This window comes from Dreissena polymorpha, chromosome 4, assembly GCF_020536995.1.
Source record: "Dreissena polymorpha isolate Duluth1 chromosome 4, UMN_Dpol_1.0, whole genome shotgun sequence".
In the NCBI taxonomy this organism is placed as follows: Eukaryota; Metazoa; Mollusca; class Bivalvia; order Myida; family Dreissenidae; genus Dreissena; species Dreissena polymorpha.
The window spans coordinates 64,109,236-64,133,469 of NC_068358.1; the positions used below are offsets into that span (position 1 = coordinate 64,109,236).

The window sequence follows — 24,234 nt, forward strand, 5'->3', positions numbered from 1 at the left end:
TAATTTGTATACCGTTTTTAAAAAAAAAACTACTTTATTCAAACCATTTGCATGGATTAACCTAGCTCTAAAATGACTTTAGCCGGTTTAAAAATAAAAGTAGAAATTTTTGTTTTTCTGTTTTATCTAGGTTTTTGATTAAAAAATCATCTTAATGTAAATATCTTTTGCACAATTTTCTAACTTTTTGTCATTGCTAATTGTAAGAATCTTCAGAGTAAGCACTGACTTACATGTATATAACCCATTTTTTTCAAATCCCCACGTTTTCAGTTTGGAGAAGCGAGTGAAGGAAGTCGTTCACAAGGCCTTCTGGGATTTGTTTGAGGAGAAGATAAGAGAAGATCCACCAGACTATGGACAGGCTGTTGTGCTCATGAACGATGTTAAAGAGGTATGTCTGTAACACAAGTAATTGTAAAGCCCCCATCCCACCATATCGGGAGGCATTAGCATGGCTCTCATTTTGTCCATCTGTATACCAGTATATACATGTATGTCCAGTGTTTTTGTTTACAACTCATTATTAACAGGTTATTCAGGGTTGATCTTACTCAAACTTGCTCACAGCCAAATAACATTATTGTGTAGATGATCCTTAAAGATGAAATTTCGGCTGCAACCAATTTTGGCAAAATTTTGACTATTTGTCTGTTTTGTAACTATTTAATATATAAGCTCCAATTTTGTGTGCACTCAACTCAGTTTTTGGCTTTTTGGGTAGGGGTGGAAGAATTTTAGATAAAGGAAATAACCAATTATGCAGAAAAAATCAATTTTAGAGGGAAAATTGCTGGAATTCTACTGACAGGATGATGCCATACATGTATAATGGCTCTGTTTATCATTGGCCTAAGATTATTACCCAAGACCTACAGTAGGCTTTTTTAGTCTAATTCCAATATTTATTTTGGTACCTATTGAAGAACAATCAAGTGTCCTACCACTGGATCTTTTTATGATACTGTACCATCAAAATCCTTTAATTTCAGGACATAACACATGAGGCTGATTTGTTACTATTGCCAGATTTGTACAATGTACATCGTCAACAACACATAATGAAAACAGTACAATGTCAATTTTGTAGCTCAGAGATGTTAGGATTTGTTATTCCAATCCTTTATCACAGCATTAGTATAATACCCCAGATTGTTGTTGATGTAGCACAACTGCAAGGTTTCTCCCTCTATCAGCATAATACTCCAGATTGTTGTTGATGTAGCACAACTGCAAGGTTTCTCCCTCTATCAGTATAATACCCCAGATTGTTGTTGATGTAGCACAACTGCAAGGTTTCTCCCTCTATCAGTATAATACCCCAGATTGTTGTTGATGTAGCACAACTGCAAGGTTCCTCCCTCTATCAGTATAATACCCCAGATTCTTGTTGATGTAGCACAACTGCAAGGTTTCTCCCTCTATTAGTATAATACCCCAGATTCTTGTTGATGTAGCACAACTGCAATGTTTTGCCTTCTATCAGTATAATACTCCAGATTGTTGTTGATGTAACACAACTGCAGGGTTTCTCCCTCTATCAGTATAATACTCCAGATTGTTGTTGATGTAGCACAACTGCAGGGTTTCTCCCTCTATCAGTATAATACTCCAGATTGTTGTTGATATCACACAACTGCAAGGTTTTTCCATCTATCAGTATAATACCCCAGATTGTTGTTGATGTAGCACAACTGCAAGGTTTCTCCCTCTATCAGTATAATACCCCAGATTGTTGTTGATATAGCACAACTGCAGGGTTTCTCCCTCTATCAGTATAATACCCCAGATTGTTGTTGATGTAGCACAACTGCAGGGTTTCTCCCTCTATCAGTATAATACCCCAGATTGTTGTTGATATAGCACAACTGCAAGGTTTCACCCTCTATCAGTATTATGCTCCAGATTGTTGTTGATATAGCACAACTGCAGGGTTTCTCCCTCTATCAGTATAATACTCCAGATTGTTGTTGATATAGCACAACTGCAGGGCTTCTCCCTCTATCAGTATAATACTCCAGATTGTTGTTGATATCACACAACTGCAAGGTTTCTCCATCTATCAGTATTATACTCCAGATTGTTGTTGATGTAGCACAACTGCAGGGTTTCTCCATCTATCAGTATAATACCCCAGATTGTTGTTGATATAGCACAACTGCAGTGTTTCTCCCTCTATCAGTATAATACTCCAGATTCTTGTTGATGTATCACAGCTGCAAGGTTTCTCCCTCTATCAGTATAATACCCCAGATTGTTGTTGATATAGCACAACTGCAGGGTTTCTCCCTCTATCAGTATAATACCCCAGATTGTTGTTGATGTAGCACAACTGCAGGGTTTCTCCATCTATCAGTATAATACCCCAGTTTGTTGTTGATGTAGCACAACTGCAAGGTTTCTCCCTCCATCAGTATAATACTCCAGATTGTTGTTGATGTAGCACAACTGCAGGGTTTCTCCATCTATCAGTGGAATACCCCAGATTGTTGTTGATGTAGCACAACTGCAAGGTTTCTCCATCTATCAGTATAATACTCCAAATTGTTGTTGATATAGCAAAACTGCAAGGTTTCTCCATCTATCAGTATAATACTCCAGATTGTTGTTGATGTAGCACAACTGCAAGGTTTCTCCCTCTATCAGTATAATACCCCAGATTCTTGTTGATATAGCACAACTGCAGGGTTTCTCCCTCTATCAGTATAATACCCCAGATTGTTGTCGATGTAGCACAACTGCAGGGTTGCTTCATCTATCCGTATAATACCCCAGATTGTTGTTGATATAGCACAACTGCAGGGTTTCTCCCTCTATCAGTATAATACTCCAGATTCTTGTTGATGTATCACAGCTGCAAGGTTTCTCCCTCTATCAGTGTAATACCCCAGATTGTTGTTGATGTAGCACAACTGCAATGTTTCGCCTTCTATCAGTATAATACTCCAGATTGTTGTTGGTGTAACACAACTGCAGGGTTTCTCCCTCTATCAGTATAATACTCCAGATTGTTGTTGATGTAGCACAACTGCAGGGTTTCTCCCTCTATCAGTATAATACTCCAGATTGTTGTTGATATCACACAACTGCAAGGTTTTTCCATCTATTAGTATAATACCCCAGATTGTTGTTGATGCAGCACAACTGCAAGGTTTCTCCCTCTATCAGTATAATACCCCAGATTGTTGTTGATGTAGCACAACTGCAGGGTTTCTCCATCTATCAGTATAATACCCCAGTTTGTTGTTGATGTAGCACAACTGCAAGGTTTCTCCCTCCATCAGTATAATACTCCAGATTGTTGTTGATGTAGCTCAACTGCAGGGTTTCTCCATCTATCAGTGGAATACCCCAGATTGTTGTTGATGTAGCACAACTGCAAGGTTTCTCCATCTATCAGTATAATACTCCAAATTGTTGTTGATATAGCAAAACTGCAAGGTTTCTCCATCTATCAGTATAATACTCCAGATTGTTGTTGATGAAGCACAACTGCAAGGTTTCTCCCTCTATCAGTATAATACCCCAGATTCTTGTTGATATAGCACAACTGCAGGGTTTCTCCCTCTATCAGTATAATACCCCAGATTGTTGTCGATGTAGCACAACTGCAGGGTTGCTTCATCTATCAGTATAATACCCCAGATTGTTGTTGATATAGCACAACTGCAGGGTTTCTCCCTCTATCAGTATAATACTCCAGATTTTTGTTGATGTATCACAGCTGCAAGGTTTCTCCCTCTATCAGTATAATACCCCAGATTGTTGTTGCTATAGCACAACTGCAGGGTTTCTCCCTCTATCAGTATAATACCCCAGATTGTTGTTGATGTAGCACAACTGCAGGGTTTCTCCATCTATCAGTATAATACCCCAGATTGTTGTTGATATAGCACAACTGCAGGGTTTCTCCCTCTATCAGTATAATACCCCAGACTCTTGTTGATATAGCACAACTGCAAGGTTTCTCCCTCTATCAGTATAATACTTCAGATTCTCGTTCATATAGCACAACTGCAAGGTTTCTCCCTCAATCAGTATAATACCCCATATTGTTGTTGATATAGCACAACTGCAAGGTTTCTCCCTCTATCAGTTTAATACCCCAGATTGTTGTTGATGTAGCACAACTGCAGGGTTTCTCTATCTATCAGTATAATACCCCAGTTTGTTGTTGATGTAGCACAACTGCAAGGTTTCTCCCTCCATCAGTATAATACTCCAGATTGTTGTTGATGTAGCACAACTGCAGGGTTTCTCCATCTATCAGTATAATACCCCAGATTGTTGTTGATGTAGCACAACTGCAAGGTTTCTCCATCTATCAGTATAATACTCCAGATTGTTGTTGACGTAGCACAACTGCAAGGTTCTCCATCTTTCAGTATAATACCCCAGATTCTTGTGTATTTAGCACAACTGCAGGGTTTCTCCATCTATCAGTTTAATACCCCAGATTGTTGTTGATGTAGCACAACTGCAAGGTTTCTCCATCTATCAGTATAATACTCCAGATTGTTGTTGATGTAGCACAACTGCAGGGTTTCTCCCTCTATCAGTATAATACCCCAGATTGTTGTTGATGTAGCACAACTGCAAGGTTTCTCCCTCTATCAGTAAAATACTCCAGATTGTTGTTGATGTAGCACAACTGCAGGGTTTCTCCCTCTATCAGTATAATACCCCAGATTGTTGTTGATGTAGCACAACTGCAAGGTTTCTCCCTCTATCAGTATAATACCCCAGATTGTTGTTGATGTAGCACAACTGCAAGTTTTCTCCCTCTATCAGTATAATACTCCAGATTGTTGTTGATGTAGCACAACTGCAGTGTTTCTCCCTCTATCAGTATAATACTCCAGATTGTTGTTGATATCACACAACTGCAAGGTTTCTCCATCTATCAGTATTATACTCCAGATTGTTGTTGATGTAGCACAACTGCAGGGTTTCTCCATCTATCAGTATAATACCCCAGATTCTTGTTGATGTAGCACAACTGCAAGGTTTCTCCCTCTATCAGTATAATACTTCAGATTCTTGTTGATATAGCACAACTGCAAGGTTTCTCCCTCTACCAGTATATTACCCCATATTGTTGTTGATATAGCACAACTGCAAGGTTTCTCCCTCCATCAGTATAATACTCCAGATTGTTGTTGATGTAGCACAAGTGCAGGGTTTCTCCATCTATCAGTGTTATACCCCAGATTGTTGTTGATGTAGCACAACTGCAAGGTTTCTCCATCTATCAGTATAATACTCCATATTGTTGTTGATATAGCAAAACTGCAAGGTTTCTCCATCTATCAGTATAATACTCCAGATTGTTGTTGATGTAGCACAACTGCAGGGTTTCTCCATATATCAGTATAATACCCCAGATTGTTGTTGATGTAGCACAACTGCAAGGTTTCTCCATCTATCAGTATAATACTCCAGATTGTTGTTGATGTAGCACAACTGCAAGGTTCTCCATCTTTCAGTATAATACCCCAGATTCTTGTGTATTTAGCACAACTGCAGGGTTTCTCCATCTATCAGTATAATACCCCAGATTGTTGTTGATGTAGCACAACTGCAAGGTTTCTCCCTCTATCAGTATAATACACCAGATTGTTGTTGATGTAGCACAACTGAAAGGTTTCTCCATCTATCAGTATAATACTCCAGATTGTTGTTGATGTAGCACAACTGCAGGGTTTCTCCCTCTATCAGTATAATACCCCAGATTGTTGTTGATGTAGCACAACTGCAAGGTTTCTCCCTCTATCAGTATAATACCCCAGATTGTTGTTGATGTAGCACAACTGCAAGGTTTCTCCCTCTATCAGTGAAATACTCCAGATTGTTGTTGATGTAGCACAACTGCAGGGTTTCTCCATCTATCAGTATAATACTCGAGATAGTTGTTGATGTAGCACAACTGCAGGGTTTCTCCCTCTATCAGTATAATACCCCAGATTGTTGTTGATGTAGCACAACTGCAAGGTTTCTCCCTCTATCAGTATAATACCCCAGATTGTTGTTGATGTAGCACAACTGCAGGGTTTCTCCATCTTTCAGTATAATACCCCAGATTGTCGTTGATGTAGCATAACTGCAAGGTTTCTCCCTCTATCAGTATAATGCCCCAGATTGTTGTTAATGTAGCACAACTGCAAGGTTTCTCCCTCTATCAGTAAAATACTCCAGATTGTTGTTGATGTAGCACAACTGCAGGGTTTCTCCCTCTATCAGTATAATACCCCAGATTGTTGTTGATGTAGCACAACTGCAAGGTTTCTCCCTCTATCAGTATAATACCCCAGATTGTTGTTGATGTAGCACAACTGCAAGTTTTCTCCCTCTATCAGTATAATACTCCAGATTGTTGTTGATGTAGCACAACTGCAGGGTTTCTCCCTCTATCAGTATACTACTCCAGATTGTTGTTGATATCACACAACTGCAAGGTTTCTCCATCTATCAGTATTATACTCCAGATTGTTGTTGATGTAGCACAACTGCAGGGTTTCTCCATCTATCAGTATAATACCCCAGATTCTTGTTGATATAGCACAACTGCAAGGTTTCTCCCTCTATCAGTATAATACTTCAGATTCTTGTTGATATAGCACAACTGCAAGGTTTCTCCCTCTATCAGTATATTACCCCATATTGTTGTTGATATAGCACAACTGCAAGGTTTCTCCCTCTATCAGTATAATACCCCAGATTGTTGTTGATGTAGCACAACTGCAGGGTTTCTCCATCTATCAGTATAATACCCCAGTTTGTTGTTGATGTAGCACAACTGCAAGGTTTCTCCCTCCATCAGTATAATACTCCAGATTGTTGTTGATGTAGCACAAGTGCAGGGTTTCTCCATCTATCAGTGTAATACCCCAGATTGTTGTTGATGTAGCACAACTGCAAGGTTTCTCCATCTATCAGTATAATACTCCAAATTGTTGTTGATATAGCAAAACTGCAGGGTTTCTCCCTCTATCAGTATAATACCCCAGATTGTTGTTGATGTAGCACAACTGCAAGGTTTCTCCCTCTATCAGTATAATACCCCAGATTGTTGTTGATGTAGCACAACTGCAGGGTTTCTCCATCTTTCAGTATAATACCCCAGATTGTCGTTGATGTAGCATAACTGCAGGGTTTCTCCCTCTATCAGTATAATGCCCCAGATTGTTGTTAATGTAGCACAACTGCAAGGTTTCTCCCTCTATCAGTAAAATACTCCAGATTGTTGATGATGTAGCACAACTGCAGGGTTTCTCCCTCTATCAGTATAATACCCCAGATTGTTGTTGATGTAGCACAACTGCAAGGTTTCTCCCTCTATCAGTATAATACCCCAGATTGTTGTTGATGTAGCACAACTGCAAGTTTTCTCCCTCTATCAGTATAATACTCCAGATTGTTGTTGATGTAGCACAACTGCAGGGTTTCTCCCTCTATCAGTATACTACTCCAGATTGTTGTTGATATCACACAACTGCAAGGTTTCTCCATCTATCAGTATTATACTCCAGATTGTTGTTGATGTAGCACAACTGCAGGGTTTCTCCATCTATCAGTATAATACCCCAGATTCTTGTTGATATAGCACAACTGCAAGGTTTCTCCCTCTATCAGTATAATACTTCAGATTCTTGTTGATATAGCACAACTGCAAGGTTTCTCCCTCTATCAGTATATTACCCTATATTGTTGTTGATATAGCCCAACTGCAAGGTTTCTCCCTCTATTAGTATAATACCCCAGATTGTTGTTGATGTAGCACAACTGCAGGGTTTCTCCATCTATCAGTATAATACCCCAGTTTGTTGTTGATGTAGCACAACTGCAAGGTTTCTCCCTCCATCAGTATAATACTCCAGATTGTTGTTGATGTAGCACAAGTGCAGGGTTTCTCCATCTATCAGTGTAATACCCCAGATTGTTGTTGATGTAGCACAACTGCAAGGTTTCTCCATCTATCAGTATAATACTCCAAATTGTTGTTGATATAGCAAAACTGCAGGGTTTCTCCCTCTATCAGTATAATACTCCAGATTGTTGTTGATGTAGCACAACTGCAAGGTTTCTCCCTCTATCAGTATAATACCCCAGATTCTTGTTGATATAGCACAACTGCAGGGTTTCTCCCTCTATCAGTATAATACCCCAGATTGTTGTCGATGTAGCACAACTGCAGGGTTTCTCCATCTATCAGTATAATACCCCAGATTCTTGTTGATGTATCACAGCTGCAAGGTTTCTCCCTCTATCAGTATAATACCCTAGATTGTTGTTGATATAGCACAACTGCAGGGTTTCTCCCTCTATCAGTATAATACCCCAGATTGTTTTTGATGTAGCACAACTGCAGGGTTTCTCCATCTATCAGTATAATACCCCAGATTGTTGTTGATATAGCACAACTGCAGGGTTTCTCCCTCTATCAGTATAATACCCCAGATTGTTGTTGATGTAGCACAACTTCAAACTTTCTCCCTCTATCAGTATAATACCCCAGATTCTTGTTGATATAGCACAACTGCAAGGTTTCTCCCTCTATCAGTATAATACCCCAGATTGTTGTCGATGTAGCACAAATGCAGGGTTTCTCCATCTATCAGTATAATACCCCAGATTGTTGTTGATATAGCACAACTGCAGGGTTTCTCCCTCTATCAGTATAATACTCCAGATTCTTGTTGATGTAGCACAACTGCAAGGTTTTTCCCTCTATCAGTATAATACCCCAGATTCTTGTTGATATAGCACAACTGCAGGGTTTCTCCCTCTATCAGTATAATACCCCAGATTGTTGTTGATGTAGCACAACTGCAAGGTTTTTCCCTCTATCAGTATATTACCCCAGATTGTTGTTGATGTAGCACAATTGCAAGGTTTCTCCATCTATCAGTATAAAACCCCAGATTGTTGTTGATATAGCACAACTGCAGGGTTTCTCCCTCTATCAGTATAATACTCCAGATTGTTATTGATGTAGCACAACTGCAAGGTTTCTCCATCTATCAGTATAATACTCCAGATTGTTGTTGATGTAGCACAACTGCAAGGTTTCTCCATCTATCAGTACAATACTCCAGATTGTTGTTGATGTAGCACAACTGCAAGGTGTCTCCTTCTATCATTATAATACCCCATATTCTTGTTGATATAGCACAACTGCAGGGTTTCTCCCTCTATCAGTATAATACCCCAGATTGTTGTTGATGTAGCACAACTGCAAGGTTTCTCCAGCTATCAGTATAATACTCCAGATTGTTGTTGATGTAGCACAACTGCAAGGTTCTCCATTATTCAGTATAATACCCCAGATTCTTGTGTATTTAGCACAACTGCAGGGTTTCTCCATCTATCAGTTTAATACCCCAGATTGCTGTTGATGTAGCACAACTGCAAGGTTTCTCCCTCTATCAGTATAATACTCCAGATTGTTGTTGATTTAGCACAACTGCAGGGTTTCTCCCTCTATCAGTATAATACCCCAGATTGTTGTTGATGTAGCACAACTGCAAGGTTTCTCCCTCTATCAGTATAATACCCCAGATTGTTGTTGATGTAGCACAACTGCAGGGTTTCTCCATCTTTCAGTATAATACCCCAGATTATTGTTGATGTAGCATAACTGCAAGGTTTCTCCCTCTATCAGTATAATACCCCAGATTGTTGTTGATGTAGCACAACTGCAAGGTTTCTCCCTCTATCAGTAAAATACTCCAGATTGTTGTTGATGTAGCACAACTGCAGGGTTTCTCCCTCTATCAGTATAATACCCCAGATTGTTGTTGATGTATCACAACTGCAAGGTTTCTCCCTCTATCAGTATAATACCCCAGATTGTTGTTGATGTAGCTCAACTGCAGGGTTTCTCCCTCTATCAGTATAATACCCCAGATTGTTGTAGATGAAGCACAACTGCAAGGTTTCTCCCTCTATCAGTATAATACCCCAGATTGTTGTTAATGTAGTACAACTGCAGGGTTTCTCCATCTTTCAGTATGACACCCCAGATTGTTGTTGATGTAACACAACTGCAAAGTGTCTCCCTCTATCAGTATAATACCCCAGATTGTTGTTGATATAGCACAACTGCAGGGTTTTTCCATCTATCAGTATAATACTCCAGATTGTGATATAACACAACTGCAAGGTTTCTCCATCTATCAGTAAAATACTCCAGATTATTGTTGATGAAGCACAACTGCAGGGTTTCTCCATCTATCAGTATAATACTCGAGATTGTTATTGATGTAGCACAACTGTAGGGTTTCTCCCTCTATCAGTATAATACTCCAGATTGTTGTTGATATAGCACAACTGCAAGGTTTCTCCCTCTATCAGTATAATACTCCAGATTGTTGTTGATGTAGCACAACTGCAGGGTTACTCCATCTATCAGTATAATACCCCAGATTGTTGTTGATGTAGCACAACTGCAAGGTTTCTCCCTCTATCAGTATAATACCCCAGTTTGTTGTTGATGTAGCACAACTGCAGGGTTTCTCCCTCTATCAGTATATTACCCCAGATTGTTGTTGATGTAGCACAACTGCAAGGTTTCTTCATCTATCAGTATAATACCCCAGATTGTTGTTGATGTAGCACAACTGCTGGGTTTCTCCATCTTTCAGTATAATACCCCAGATTGTTGTTGATGTAGCATAACTGCAAGGTTTCTTCCTCTATCAGTATCATACCCCAGATTGTTGTTGATGTAGCACAACTGCAAGGTTTCTCCCTCTATCAGTGAAATACTCCAGATTGTTGTTGATGTAGCACAACTGCAGGGTTTCTCCCTCTATCAGTATAATACCCCAGATTGTTGTTGATTTAGCACAACTGCAAGGTTTCTCCCTCTATCAGTATAATACCCCAGATTGTTGTAGATGAAGCACAACTGCAGGGTTTCTCCCTCTATCAGTATAATACCCCAGATTGTTGTTGATGTAACACAACTGCAAGGTTTCTCCCTCTATCAGTATAATACCCCAGATTGTTGTTGATATAGCACAACTGCAGGGTTTTTCCATCTATCAGTATAATACTCCAGATTGTGATATAGCACAACTGCAAGGTTTCTCCATCTATCATTATAATACTTCAGATTGTTGTAGATGAAGCACAACTGCAAGGTTTCTCCGTCTATCAGTATAATACCCCAGATTGTTGTTGATGTAACACAACTGCAAGGTTTCTTCCTCTATCAGTATCATACCCCAGATTGTTGTTGATGTAGCACAACTGCAGGGTTTCTCCCTCTATCAGTGAAATACTCCAGATTATTGTGATGTAGCACAACTGCAAGGTTTCTCCATCTATCAGTATAATACCCCAGATTGTTGTTGATGTAGCACAACTGTTAGGTTTCTCCATTTATCAGTATAATACCCCAGATTGTTGTTGATGTAGCACAACTGCAAGGTTTCTCCCTCTATCAGTATAATAGTCCAGATTGTTGTTGATGTAGCACAACTGCAGGGTTTCTCCCTCTATCAGTATAATACCCCAGATTGTTGTTGATATAGCACAACAGCAGGGTTTCTCCCTCTATCACTATAATACCCCAGATTGTTGTTGATGTAGCACAACTGCAAGGTTTCTCCCTCTATCAGTATAATACCCCAGATTGTTGTTGATGTAGCACAACTGCAGGGTTTCTCCTTCTATCAGTATAATACCCCAGATTGTTGTAGATGAAGCACAACTGCAAGGTTTATCCCTCTATCAGTATAATACCCCAGATTGTTGTTGATGTAACACAACTGCAAGGTTTCTCCCTCTATCAGTATAATACCCCAGATTGTTGTTGATATAGCACAACTGCAGGGTTTTTCCCTCTATCAGTATAATACTCCAGATTGTGATATAGCACAACTGCAAGGTTTCTCTATCTATCAGTATAATACTCCAGATTGTTGTTGATGAAGCACAACTGTAGGGTTTCTCCCTCTATCAGTATAATACTCAAGATTGTTGTTGATGTAGCACAACTGCAGGGTTTCTCCATCTATCAGTATAATACTCAAGATAGTTGTTGATGTAGCACAACTGTAGGGTTTTTCCCTCTATCAGTATAATACTCCAGATTGTTGTTGATATAGCACAACTGCAAGGTTTCTCCCTCTATCAGTATAATACTCCAGATTGTTGTTGATGTAGCTCAACTGCAGGGTTTCTACATCTATCAGTATAATACCCCAGATTGGTGTTGATATAGCACAACTGCAAGGTTTCTCCCTCTATCAGTATAATACCCCAGATTTTGTTGATAAAGCACAACTGCAGGGTTTCTCCCTCTATTAGTATAATACCCCAGATTGTTGTTGATATATCAAAACTGCAGGGTTTCTCCCTCTATCAGTATAATACTCCAGATTGTTGTTGATATAGCACAATTGCAAGGTTTCTCCCTCTATCATTATAATACCCCAGATTGTTGTTGATATAGCACAACTGCAGGATTTCTCCCTCTATCAGTATAATACCCCAGATTGTTGTTGATATAGCACAACTGCAAGGTTTCTCCCTCTACCAGTATAATACCCCAGATTGTTGTTGATGTAGCACAACTGCAAGGTTTCTCCATCTATCAGTATAATACCCCAGATTGTTGTTGATGTAGCACAACTGCAAGGTTTCTCCCTCTATCAGTATAATACTCCAGATTGTTGTTGATGTAGCACAACTGCAAGGTTTCTCCATCTATCGGTATAATACCCCAGATTGTTGTTGATGTAGCACAACTGCAAGGTTTCTCCCTCTATCAGTATAATACCCCAGATTGTTGTTGATGTAGCACAACTGCAGGGTTTCTCCATCTTTCAGTATAATACCCCAGATTGTTGTTGATGTAGCATAACTGCAAGGTTTCTCCCTCTACTAGTATAATACCCCAGATTGTTGTTGATGTAGCACAACTGCAGGCTTTCTCCCTCTATCAGTAAAATACTCCAGATTGTTGTTGATGTAGCACAACAGCAGGGTTTCTCCCTCTATCAGTATAATACCCCAGATTGTTGTTGATGTAGCACAACAGCAAGGTTTCTCCCTCTATCAGTATAATACTCCAGATTGTTGTTGATATAGCACAACTGCAGGGTTTCTCCTTCTATCAGTATAATACCCCCAGATTGTTGTAGATGAAGCACAACTGCAAGGTTTCTCCCTCTATCAGTATAATACCCCAGATTGTTGTTGATGTAACACAACTGTAAGGTTTCTCCCTCTATCAGTATAATACCCCAGATTGTTGTTGATATAGCACAACTGCAGGGTTTTTCCCTCTATCAGTATAATACTCCAGATTGTGATATAGCACAACTGCAAGGTTTCTCTATCTATCAGTATAATACTCCAGATTGTTGTTGATGAAGCACAACTGTAGGGTTTCTCCCTCTATCAGTATAATACTCCAGATTGTTGTTGATGTAGCACAACTGCAGGGTTTCTCCATCTATCAGTATAATACTCGAGATAATTGTTGATGTAGCACAACTGTAGGGTTTTTCCCTCTATCAGTATAATACTCCAGATTGTTGTTGAAATAGCACAACTGCAAGGTTTTTCCCTCTATCAGTATAATACTCCAGATTGTTGTTGATGTAGCACAACTGCAGGGTTTCTCCATCTATCAGTATAACACCCCAGATTGGTGTTGATATAGCACAACTGCAAGGTTTCTCCCTCTATCAGTATAATACCCCAGATTTTGTTGATAAAGCACAACTGCAGGGTTTCTCCCTCTGTCAGTATAATACCCCAGATTGTTGTTGATATAGAAAAACTGCAGGGTTTCTCCCTCTATCAGTATAATACTCCAGATTGTTGTTGATATAGCACAACTGCAAGGTTTCTCCCTCTATCAGTATAATACCCCAGATTGTTGTTGATATAGCACAACTGCAGGATTTCTCCCTCTATCAGTATAATACCCCAGATTGTTGTTGATATAGCACAACTGCAAGGTTTCTCCCTCTATCAGTATAATACCCCAGATTGTTGTTGATGTAGCACAACTGCAAGGTTTCTCCATCTATCAGTATAATACCCCAGATTGTTGTTGATGTAGCACAACTGCAAGGTTTCTCCCTCTATCAGTATAATACTCCAGATTGTTGTTGATGTAGCACAACTGCAAGGTTTCTCCATCTATCGGTATAATACTCCAGATTGTTGTTGATGTACCACAACTGCAAAGTTTCTCCCTCTATCAGTATAATACTCCAGATTGTTGTTGATATAGCACAACTGCAAGGTTTCTCCCTCTATCAGTGTAATACTCCAGATTCTTGTTGATGTAGCACAACTGCATGGTGTCTCCCTCTATCAGTATAATACCCCAGATTGTTGTTGATGTAGTACAACTGCAGGGTTTCTCCCTCTATCAGTATAATACACCAGATTCTTGTTGATTTAGCACAACTGCAGGGTTTCTCCATCTATCAGTATTATACCCCAGATTCTTGTTGATATAGCACAACTGCAAGGTTTTTCCCTCTATCAGTATAATACTCCAGATTGTTGTTGATGTAGCACAACTGCAGGGTTTCTCCCTCTATCAGTATAATACCCCAGATTGTTGTTGATGTAGCACAACTGCAGGGTTTCTCCCTCTATTAGTATAATACACCAGATTCTTGTTGATGTAGCACAACTGCAAGGTTTCTCCCTCTATCAGAATAATACTTCAGATTCTTGTTGATATAGCACACCTGCAAGGTTTCTCCATCTATCAGTATAATACCCCAGATTGTTGTTGATATAGCACAACTGCAGGGTTTCTCCATCTATCAGTATAATACCCCAGATTGTTGTTGATGTAGCACAACTGCAAGGTTTCTCCCTCTATCAGTATAATACACCAGATTGTTGTTGATGTAGCACAACTGCAAGGTTTCTCCCTCTATCTGTATAATACCCCAGATTGTTGTTGATATAGCACAACTGCAGGGTTTCTCCCTCTATCAGTATATTACCCCAGATTGTTGTTGATGTAGCACAACTGCAGGGTTTCTCCCTCTATCAGTATAATACTCCAGATTGTTGTTGATGTAGCACAACTGCAGGGTTTCTCCCTCTATCAGTATAATACTCCAGATTGTTGTTGATATAGTACAACTGCAAGGTTTCTCCCTCTATCAGTATAATACCCCAGATTGTTGTTGATGTAGCACCACTGCAGGGTTTCTCCCTCCATCAGTATAATACTCCAGATTGTTGTTGATATAGCACAACTGCAGGGTTTCTCCCTCTATCAGTATAATACTCCAGATTGTTGTTGATATAGCACAACTGCAGGGTTTCTCCCTCTATCAGTATAATACTCCAGATTGTTGTTGATGTAGCACAACTGCAGGGTTTCTCCCTCTATCAGTATAATACTCCAGATTGTTGTTGATATAGCACAACTGCAGGGTTTCTCCCTATATCAGTATAATACCCCAGATTGTTAATGATGTAGCACAACAGCAGGGTTTCTCCCTCTATCAGTATAATACCCCAGTTTGTTGTTGATGTAGCACAACTGCAAGGTTTCTCCCTCTATCAGTATAATACTCCAGATTGTTGTTGATATATCACAACTGCAGGGTTTCTCCCTCTATCAGTATAATACTCCAGATTGTTGTTGATGTAGCACAACTGCAGGGTTTCTCCTTCTATCAGTATAATACTCCAGATTGTTGTTGATATAGCACAACTGCAGGGTTTCTCCCTATATCAATATAATACCCCAGATTGTTGTTGATGTAGCACAACTGCAGGGTTTCTCCCTCTATCAGTATAATACCCCAGTTTGTTGTTGATGTAGCACAACTGCAAGGTTTCTCCCTCTATCAGTATAATACTCCAGATTGTTGTTGATATAGCACAACTGCAAGGTTTCTCCCTCTATCAGTATAATACTTCAGATTGTTGTTGATGTAGCACAACTGCAGGGTTTCTCCATCTATCAGCATAATACCCCAGATTGTTGTTGATGTAGCACAACTGCAGGGTTTTGTCCATCTTTCAGTATAATACCCCAGATTGTTGTTGATATAGCACAACTGCAAGGTTTCTCCATCTATCAGTATGATACTCCAGATTGTTGTTGATGTAGCACAACTGCAGGGTTTCTCCCTCTATCAGTATAATACCCCAGATTGTTGTTGATGTAGCACAACTGCAGGGTTTCTCCATCTATCAGTATAATACCCCAGTTTGTTTTTGATGTAGCACAACTGCAAGGTTTCTCCCTCTATCAGTATAATACCCCAGATTGTTGTTGATATAGCACAACTGCAGGGTTTCTCCCTCTATCAGTATAATACCCCAGATTCTTGTTGATGTAGCACAACTGCAGGGTTTCTCCATCTATCAGTATAATACTCCAGATTCTTGTTGATATAGCACAACTGCAGGGTTTCTCCATCTATCAGTATAATACTCCAGATTGTTGTTGATGTAGCACAACTGCAAGGTTTCTCCCTCTATCAGTATAATACTCCAGATTGTTGTTGATGTAGCACAACTGCAAGGTTTCCCTCTCTATCTCATCTGATGTGAGGTCCTCCATGAGGACAATTAAAACATTTATTGGAGGCAGGTGTTTGCATGTCAAGAGGGAGTAGCTCGTCTATTTCTTTCCCCTTCCGTTGAAACAGGAGGGGACTTATGGTTTTCGCTCCGTCTGTCAGTCTGTCTGTCTGTCAGTCCGTCACACTTTTCTGGATCCTGCGATTACTTTTAAAGTTCTACATATTTTATCATGAAACTTAAAACATGGATAGATGGCAATATGGAGATTATGCACTTTATTTCATTGTGTTCCTACCTCAAGAATTCTGGTTGCTATGGCAACAAATATATATATAAATAAATAAATACTGACAATGGTGGAGTTTCACCAGTAGGGGGACCATATTGCTTGGCAATCTCTTGTTTATCTATTGGTTCTTGTTTAATTGTGATAAATTTACAGAGTAAAACTAGTCATTATTGCTCTGATGGGAATTTGTGTAATGTTAATAGTGCAAGAACTTTATGGCACTGTGACATTGATCTAGATTTCATGGAAGGTTCATGATGGTAATGAAATTATTTTTAACAGTGCAATTCAGCTAAGCTGTATTACTGATTTTGTTAGCTTTATACCAGTTTTCTTTTATTATTTATGTTATTATTATATCATCATTATTATATGGGCAATATTATTGTCATTTGGCTTTATTACAAAAGCATGACATATTTAATTCTTACCATGTTGTTTTGTGCAACCATTATGTAGCTGTATATATAACCCACCCCCAATTGGCATTAAACTTGAGATAACTCAGAATTTAATACAGACAAAATTTCCTTAGCAGCCGCCACATGATTCTGGATGTGTTTATTGGACCGCATCTTGTCAACTGATTATTTTATCATGATTTGATACCCACTGAATTTCAGATAGACAAAGAACACAATTATTCACAAGTCAGTTACTCATTAACACTACAGAAAGAAGCCCCTAATCAGATAACTATATTCTAGTAGTATTATATAGTGCTAATTTCTTTTTCTCCTTCTGATACAGCACTCCTTTTAAATAACAGGTTTTGTGCTGGCGCAAATTTGTTAATGGGTGAAAGCTGTACAAAAATGCTCAAACAGGTGTTAGTTTAAAACTATTTACATTGTAAGTGTTTACAGTTGGATAAGGGGGACAATGACGGCCACAGGAGTAATGGTTTGAAAGCTTCTTATTTCCAATACATAAATACAATTTGTATGACATTAGAATAGAATTGTAATGATTTTCACATTAAAAATATCATTTTTTAATGGGTCGTTAAATAACTATTTGCTCTTTAAATAGCTCTTAAATTTCCAAATGCTCATTTTTATCAAAAAACATAATATATATATACATTTCAGAGTGTGATGTCAGTGTTGTTACCGCAGCATGTTAGAATTAAGTCCCAGATGGAAGAAGTGCTTGACACAGATCTTATTCGCCAGAAGCTTGCAAATGATGCCTTTGATATTTATTACTACTCGGAATATGTGATCGGCATCATGGCGAAACTATGTTCCCCTGCGCGAGATGAAAGAATTGCCAAGCTAAGGGAGACGAAAGATGTAGTGCCACTTTTCAAGTGAGATCTGGTACTTTTCAACTTAACATTCCTGAAAAATGTGTAGTTGTAAAGTTATCTCTTCTACTCTGATCATATTCCTAATGCTTTGATCAATGTTTAAGTATAAATGATCTCTTTTACTTCTTCCAGCAGTCTTCACAATAATATTTATAATCCAGTACTTTTTTCAAACTTCATGAGTTTCCGTCTATGTGTGATGCAAATCTAAAGCTGTTTTTTAAAAATGTTTTTTGTCTTCATGAAATGCAGCTGTGATGGCATCAGTTGAGTATACTTGACTTATTGACCATTGTTAATTGGCCATAGGCACGGAGAAATACAGCTCATGCAGTTGGCATCAGCAGGAAAGCTTTTTTTAAAACTTGCTTTTAGTATCAAAGTGCAGGTCCTGTGTCTCGCACAGTTTTGTGTAAATTGAGCATGTGCATTAAGTAAATTTCATCATCAAGTTCCTTTTTGTTTGTTATATGGAAGTTCAGATTTTGCTCACATTCTATTATTTTGAATGCTTTAATTTTTAACCAGGTTTTCCGAAGGAAATTAACCAGGTTTTCCGAAGGAAAAAAATGGTTATTAGATTGGCGAATGTCGGCGGGCGGGCGGAACAAGCTGGTCCGGGCCATAACTTTGTCGTTCATTGTGAGATTTAAAAATCATTTGGCACATTTGTTCACCATCATTAGACGGTGTGTCGCACGAAAGAATTATGATGATATTTTCAAGGTCAAGGTCACACTTAGAGTGCAAAGTTCAATTTTGTCCCTTGTTTTATATAAGAGAAGGTAACACAAGACATATTTTTTATTGCAAAAAATGTTTTTTATGTAAATGATAGGCATGTTTTACCCACAGGGAGATATTTGAAGTCCTAGACCTGATGAAGATGGACATGGCAAACTTCACAATTCAGCAGATCCGTCCCTACATCCAGCAGCAGTCTGTGGAGTATGAAAAGAAGAAATTCGAAGAGTTCAGACAGAAACAAAGAGGTATTGTGGTTTTTGAGTTCAGATGAAAACAGAGAGGTATGGGTGTGCTTGAGTTAAGGATAACAGAGAGGTATGGGAGTGTTTGAGTTCAGACAGAAGCAGAGAGGCATGGGAGTGTTTGAGTTCAGACAGACGCAGACAGGTTTTGGTGGGTTTGAGTTAAGGATAACATAGAGGTATGGGTATGCTTGAGTTCAGACAGAAGCAGAGAGGCATGGAAGTGTTTGAGTTCAGTCAAACGCAGACAGGTTATGGTGGGTTGGATTTCATATGATAACATAGAGATATGAATGCTCTTGTGATTAGATGGAAAGATAGCGGTGTGTGTGTTCTTGAGTTTAGACAGAAAGAGTAAAATATGAGTGTGATTGAGTTCAGACAGAAGCAGAAAGGTATGGATGTGCTTCGTGTTACACTGAAATGGAGAGTTATGGGTGTGCTTCATTTAACACTGAAATTGGGAGGTATGGGTGTGCTTCAGTTCACACTGAAACGGGGAGGTATGGGTGTGCTTCATTTCAGACTGAAAAGGATATGCATGGGTGTGCTTCATTTCACACTGAAATGGGGAGGTATGGGTGTGCTTCATTTCACACTGAAATGGAGAGGTATGGGTGTGCTTCATTTCACACTGAAATGGAGAGGTATGGGTGTGCTTCATTTCACACTGAAACAGAGAGGTATGGGTGTGCTTCATTTCACACTGAAATGGGGAGGTATGGGTGTGCTTCATTTCAGACTGAAATGGAGAGGTATGGGTGTGCTTCATTTCACACTGAAATAGAGAGGTATGGGTGTGCTTCATTTCACACTGAAATGGAGAGGTATGGGTGTGCTTCATTTCACACTGAAATGGAGAGGTATGTGTGTGCTTCATTTCACACTGAAACAGAGAGGTATGTGTGTGCTTCATTTCACACTGAAATGGGGAGGTATGGGTGTGCTTCATTTCACACTGAAATGGAGCGGTATGGGTGTGCTTCATTTCACACTGAAATGGAGACGTATGTGTGTGCTTTATTTCACACTGAAATGGAGGGGTATGGGTGTGTTTAGTTCACACTGAAATGGAGAGGTATGTGTGTGCTTCATTTCACACTGAAATGGGGAGGTATGGTTGTGCTTTATTTCACACTTAAATGGAGAGGTATTGATGTGCTTAATTTCACACTGAAATGCAAAGGCATGGGTTTGCTTCATTTCACACTGAAATGGAGAGGTATGGGTGTGCTTCATTTCACACTGAAATTGGGAGGTATAGGTGTGCTTCATTTCACACTGAAATGGGGAGGTATTGGTGTGCTTCATTTTACACTGAAATGGAGAGGTATGGGTGTGCTTCATTTCACACTGAAACAGAGAGGTATGGGTGTGCTTCATTTCACACTGAAATGGGGAGGTATGGGTGTGCTTCCTTTTAGACAGAAACACAGAGATATGGGTTAACATCATCAAATTAAACAAACATATTTATTGTTTTTGAAGCTTATTGGCTTTCATCAAAAACATAAGTCATATCATTTTAATTCGATGCAGCTGAATGCTGTTGAACAGAACTCCTTTTTGGACATTTTACTTAAACCAATTCCACTATGATAAAAACCTGTAATAAAATGAAAAATTAGTTGTCAGTGCTCAATAAACAAGTTATTTGCTCCTACAGAAACTACTCTGTTTATTGGAGAATTGTACTGGTGAAATTGTTATTGTTCTCTGGAAACTGCAGTATTTATGGCAAAACACTGAAGCATCCAATTTTTATGTACGCGCAATTAGCAGTTAAAATATAGGGCAATTGGGTGAATAAAAAAGGTTTTATCTTTCCACCAAATAATAAATTTGCTTGACAGGCTGCCGTCTACTTTGAATCTTTTTATGCGATTTTAACATGTAAATAATTTAGAACAGTTTGGGTAAGTCATGTTCTAGCATTTTGAGTATATAATACTTGCAGAATCAGGAATTGATAGCCTTGAGCTGACTCGTCAGTGGATAGACAGAAGCTTGGAGAGATTGAGCACTCAGGAAGATGTGCTAGCAGGAGGTGCAAGTGTCGTCGCCATGCCAACACCGGCAGTCATTTTGAATGGTGCATATATGGAACTCCTGGAGTGGGATTTGAGTAGATTATTTCCAGAGGTATTAATGTGTAAACTTGATTGCATAATTTGTATGCCCCAGGTAGGGTGGCATATAGCATTCGAACTGTCTGTCTGTCCATCAGTCCGTCGGAAAACTTTAACATTGGCGATAACTTTTGCAATATTGAAGATAGCAACTTGATATTTGGCATGCATGTGTATCTCATAGAGCTGCACATTTTGAATGGTGAAAGGTCAATGTCAAGGTCATCCTTCAAGGTCAAAAGTAAAAAATACAATCCAAGGGAAGTAATAAGCTTCAAAAGGGAGATAATTTCTAAACCTGCCTAATGATATATTGAAATTTTATTTCAAAGCGGCGCAATAGGGGGCATTGTGTTTCTGACAAACACATCTCTTGTTGGAATTACTTTTTTATTTGCCTGCCATTTGAGTTACCTAAAATAATGTTTCACATGTAATATGTAATGTTAAACATGTACATCTTATGCTGTTATAATAAGGCCAAAACACTAACTGTAGTATACTTAAGGATATCATAGTGGTTTATATATGCACTTAAGTGATCTTGATATAGTTTCAACTCCTTGCGTATGGTTGGTCACCATACCGGACAGACGTGGTTTACTCTGGGCACTCTGGACTTCACCAGTAGCTCAAGACCATGTCAACATTTATTATCTTTCAGTAAAAATCAAATATCTATGCATAATTTAAAAGCTTGGCTAGTGCTGGGACAAACTCCACATATAATTTACCCTCAGGCACAAAAAGACCGTGTAAACTAAGAAACTTACTGTAGTTCATTAATGTGCAAAACAATGTGTTCTTAAATGTACATGTGATATAGTTATTAAAACTAAAACAGGAAGTTTGGAACTATTCTGGTAGTTGAAGCTCTATTTTCTATAAGACATTCCATTTTCAAATGTGTTGAGTATCGTTCTAGATGTTGTTGGATTAATTTTTCATAATCCAGATGAAAGAGCAAAATTCCTTTATTTCAGACCCTCGTTTTAGACCAAAGTCGCCTCCTTGTGTTGAGGGATCAAACCCAGCGTATCACCATGGTGACCTCAGTGATGCTGGTTACATACAACACTGTAGGCGAGACCATTCAAGGTGTCCAACAACTAAAAGTCAAACTCAAGGACGAGATATGTGCCATTTTGGAGGGTGATTACGAAAAGTTAGAACAAACTTGATTATTATGCCCCCCTTCGAAGAAGAGGGGGTATATTGTTTTGCACATGTCGGTCGGTCTGTCCGTTGGTCGGTCCGTCGGTCTGTCCATCAGATGGTTTCCGGATGATAACTCAAGAACCCTTAGGCCTAGGATCATGAAACTTCATAGGTACATTGATCATGACTGGCAGATGACCCCTATTGATTTTCAGGTCACTTGGTCAAAGGTCAAGGTCACAGTGACTCGAAATAGTAAAATGGTTTCCGGATGATAACTCAAGAATGCTTAGGCCTAGGATCATGAAACTTCATAGGTACATTGATCATGACTGGCAGATGACCCCTATTAATTTCCAGGTCACTAGGTCAAAGGTCAAGGTCACAGTGACTCGAAATAGTAAAATGGTTTCCGGATGATAACCCAAGAATGCTTACGCCTAGGATCATGAAACTTCATAGGTACATTGATCATGACTGGCAGATGACTCCTATTGATTTTCAGGTCACTAGGCCAAAGGTCAAGGTCACAGTGACTCGAAATAGTAAAATGGTTTCCGGATGATAACTCAAGAATGCTTACGCCTAGGATCATGAAACTTCATAGGTACATTGATAATGACTGGCAGATGACCCCTATTGATTTTCAGGTCACTAGGTCAAAGGTAAAGGTCACAGTGACAAAAAACTTATTCACACAGTGGCTTCCACTTCAACTGACAGCCCATATGTGGGCCATGCATGTTTTACAAAGCCCTTGTTTTCATATGCTTAGATTGTGATATTATAAGTAGTAAAATATTCCAGCTTACACCTTGTATGTATCTTATAATGCAAGGATTTTGCTAGGGATGTAAGAATTTATTGCTTGTCGCGTCCTTGTGACCAAACAAAAATTTTAATAGCTTTTTGACTTTGGTTCAAGTAACAAGCCTTCTTGTCTTAAAAAAACAGAAAAAAAGACACATGACAAATTATAGTACTTTCTTATTTCAGTGATAATTGGCATTTATTTTATGATGTGAAGAATGTAAATTGCGTATTGAGTTGTTTAACTTACTGAAACACAGAAATATAATTTGATCCAAATATTGGGACTCAACCAAATGTCTTTGGGACGCAACAATTATTTGGTCCAAAGGACTGAGTGTTATGTTAAGTTAATAGGAAAAATGATTAAGGTGAAATAAAATGTATGAAAAAAGATGTAACAAAGAACCATGGCAAGATGCTGAATTAAGCTGTCTGCTTTGTAACCTGTCAGATCCTGTTTATATGTCTAAAGGATCTGACAAGAGTTGTCATTTCATATTGAATGACATGACTGAACAGACTTAAGTTTTATCAAACGCATTATTTCTAGAAAGATTCAACACAAATTATGCTTATGTGTATCTTTTCACCTATTTTTAATCACAAATATAAAGGGCAAAAGTTTTTCACTCATTAAATCATACTTATATTGATATATATGTTGTAAGGTCTTATACACACTCTTTATTTTAGCTGGGAGATGCATATGATTATGCCTTTATTTAAAATAGCAAAGGATTTTATAGCTGGGTACCGCGCCCAGCTCCTTTTTGCTTCCCCTCTACTGCCCTTCTTGAATGATCAATACAAACGTCTGATTTTGCCTTATGGCCCTATTCCACTACGAAAACAAGCCCACGATTTGCTACGATTTATCACATTTATTGAATCGGGAAGACTCGTGACAGTCTATGATTCAGTTACGACACTGGTAGGATTGAGTTACGACAAATCATCGTGGGGTTCGGTTGAAGTCTTGCGAATAGGGTCGCGACTTCACTACGATGTGTAAGA

At 38.8% G+C, this 24,234-nt stretch overlaps 1 protein-coding gene across 5 annotated transcripts in view; it reads left to right on the plus strand.

Moving 5' to 3' along the window:
- The window catches only part of LOC127876281 (T-complex protein 11-like protein 1), a 44,857-nt gene that overhangs the window by 15,739 nt on the left and 4,884 nt on the right, over positions 1–24,234 (plus strand). For all 5 annotated transcript variants that reach the window (XM_052421397.1, XM_052421398.1, XM_052421399.1 and 2 more), the window contains exons 4-8: positions 274–394; positions 17,911–18,131; positions 18,987–19,123; positions 21,078–21,262; positions 22,233–22,414. In XM_052421397.1, coding sequence (XP_052277357.1) covers positions 274–394; positions 17,911–18,131; positions 18,987–19,123; positions 21,078–21,262; positions 22,233–22,414 — 846 coding nt within the window. The remainder of the gene's footprint in view (positions 1–273; positions 395–17,910; positions 18,132–18,986; positions 19,124–21,077; positions 21,263–22,232; positions 22,415–24,234) is intronic.